The 711-nt window shown below is 46.3% G+C and overlaps 1 protein-coding gene across 1 annotated transcript in view; it reads left to right on the top strand.

The window, feature by feature from the left end:
* Positions 1-711, top strand: part of LPCAT2 (lysophosphatidylcholine acyltransferase 2) — a gene marked incomplete at its 5' end in the record, with an annotated part of 23,120 nt that overhangs the window by 11,749 nt on the left and 10,660 nt on the right. Inside the window, one exon of the mRNA XM_010133262.1 lies at positions 1-70. This exon is cut by the window's left edge and continues 8 nt beyond it. Within this exon, the coding sequence (XP_010131564.1) occupies positions 1-70 (70 nt within the window). The remainder of the gene's footprint in view (positions 71-711) is intronic.

Genomic DNA, 711 nt, shown 5'->3' with positions numbered 1-711 from the left:
CAGCAGGACAGCTGACTTTACCCATGGAGGCTGGGCTGGTGGAGTTCACCAAAATTAGCAAGAAACTCAAGTTAGTAAGAGAGGTTTAGCTGTTGGTAGCATAATCCGTGCAGTGCTGCAGGTGTTCCTGGCCGGCTACAAAAGGATAAATTACCTGACAGCTGTCTCGGCCCTGTGTCGTGCAGTGTGTGTACATACAAAACATACATAAGTGATATGGGAATTCGAGATGAGGAAAACCCCGCTAAGAACTAATCCCAAGTAATTTTTGTGGGCAGTGTTCCAAGAGGAAAAATGCATTTTTCTCATCTGATCTGGATTTATCTCACCAAAAGGTGAGGAAGGTAGAGCAGTACCTATTTTAGGCACTCTATGGTAATTTCAGTGCCAAATTTAAATTGCTTTTGTGGAGATGCACAGGCACTGTGTGGTAGGAAGTAACAAACCTTCTTTCCAGCCTAAGACTTCAGCCGGTGGCTGAACCAACTATTCTTGGTTGTACTGTGCAGCCATGTTTCACTAGTGGTGTCGACCTCTAGCTGGATACATTGGAATGTGAGGACTGAACCACTCAGTCATGCAGTAACTCCATCAGATACGCTGGCGTGGCTGTGGTCAGCGCTGAAGTACGTGCACAGTGACTCCTGACGTATTGCCTACGCGCTGTATCTGTATTCAACTGCCTGGAACAATTGTCAGTTGTTCGATGGC

This window comes from Buceros rhinoceros, unplaced genomic scaffold (genome assembly GCF_000710305.1).
Source record: "Buceros rhinoceros silvestris isolate BGI_N320 unplaced genomic scaffold, ASM71030v1 scaffold8363, whole genome shotgun sequence".
In the NCBI taxonomy this organism is placed as follows: Eukaryota; Metazoa; Chordata; class Aves; order Bucerotiformes; family Bucerotidae; genus Buceros; species Buceros rhinoceros.
The sequence above is the reverse complement of the archived record's forward strand: the minus strand, read 5'-3'. Positions and strand labels throughout refer to the sequence as shown.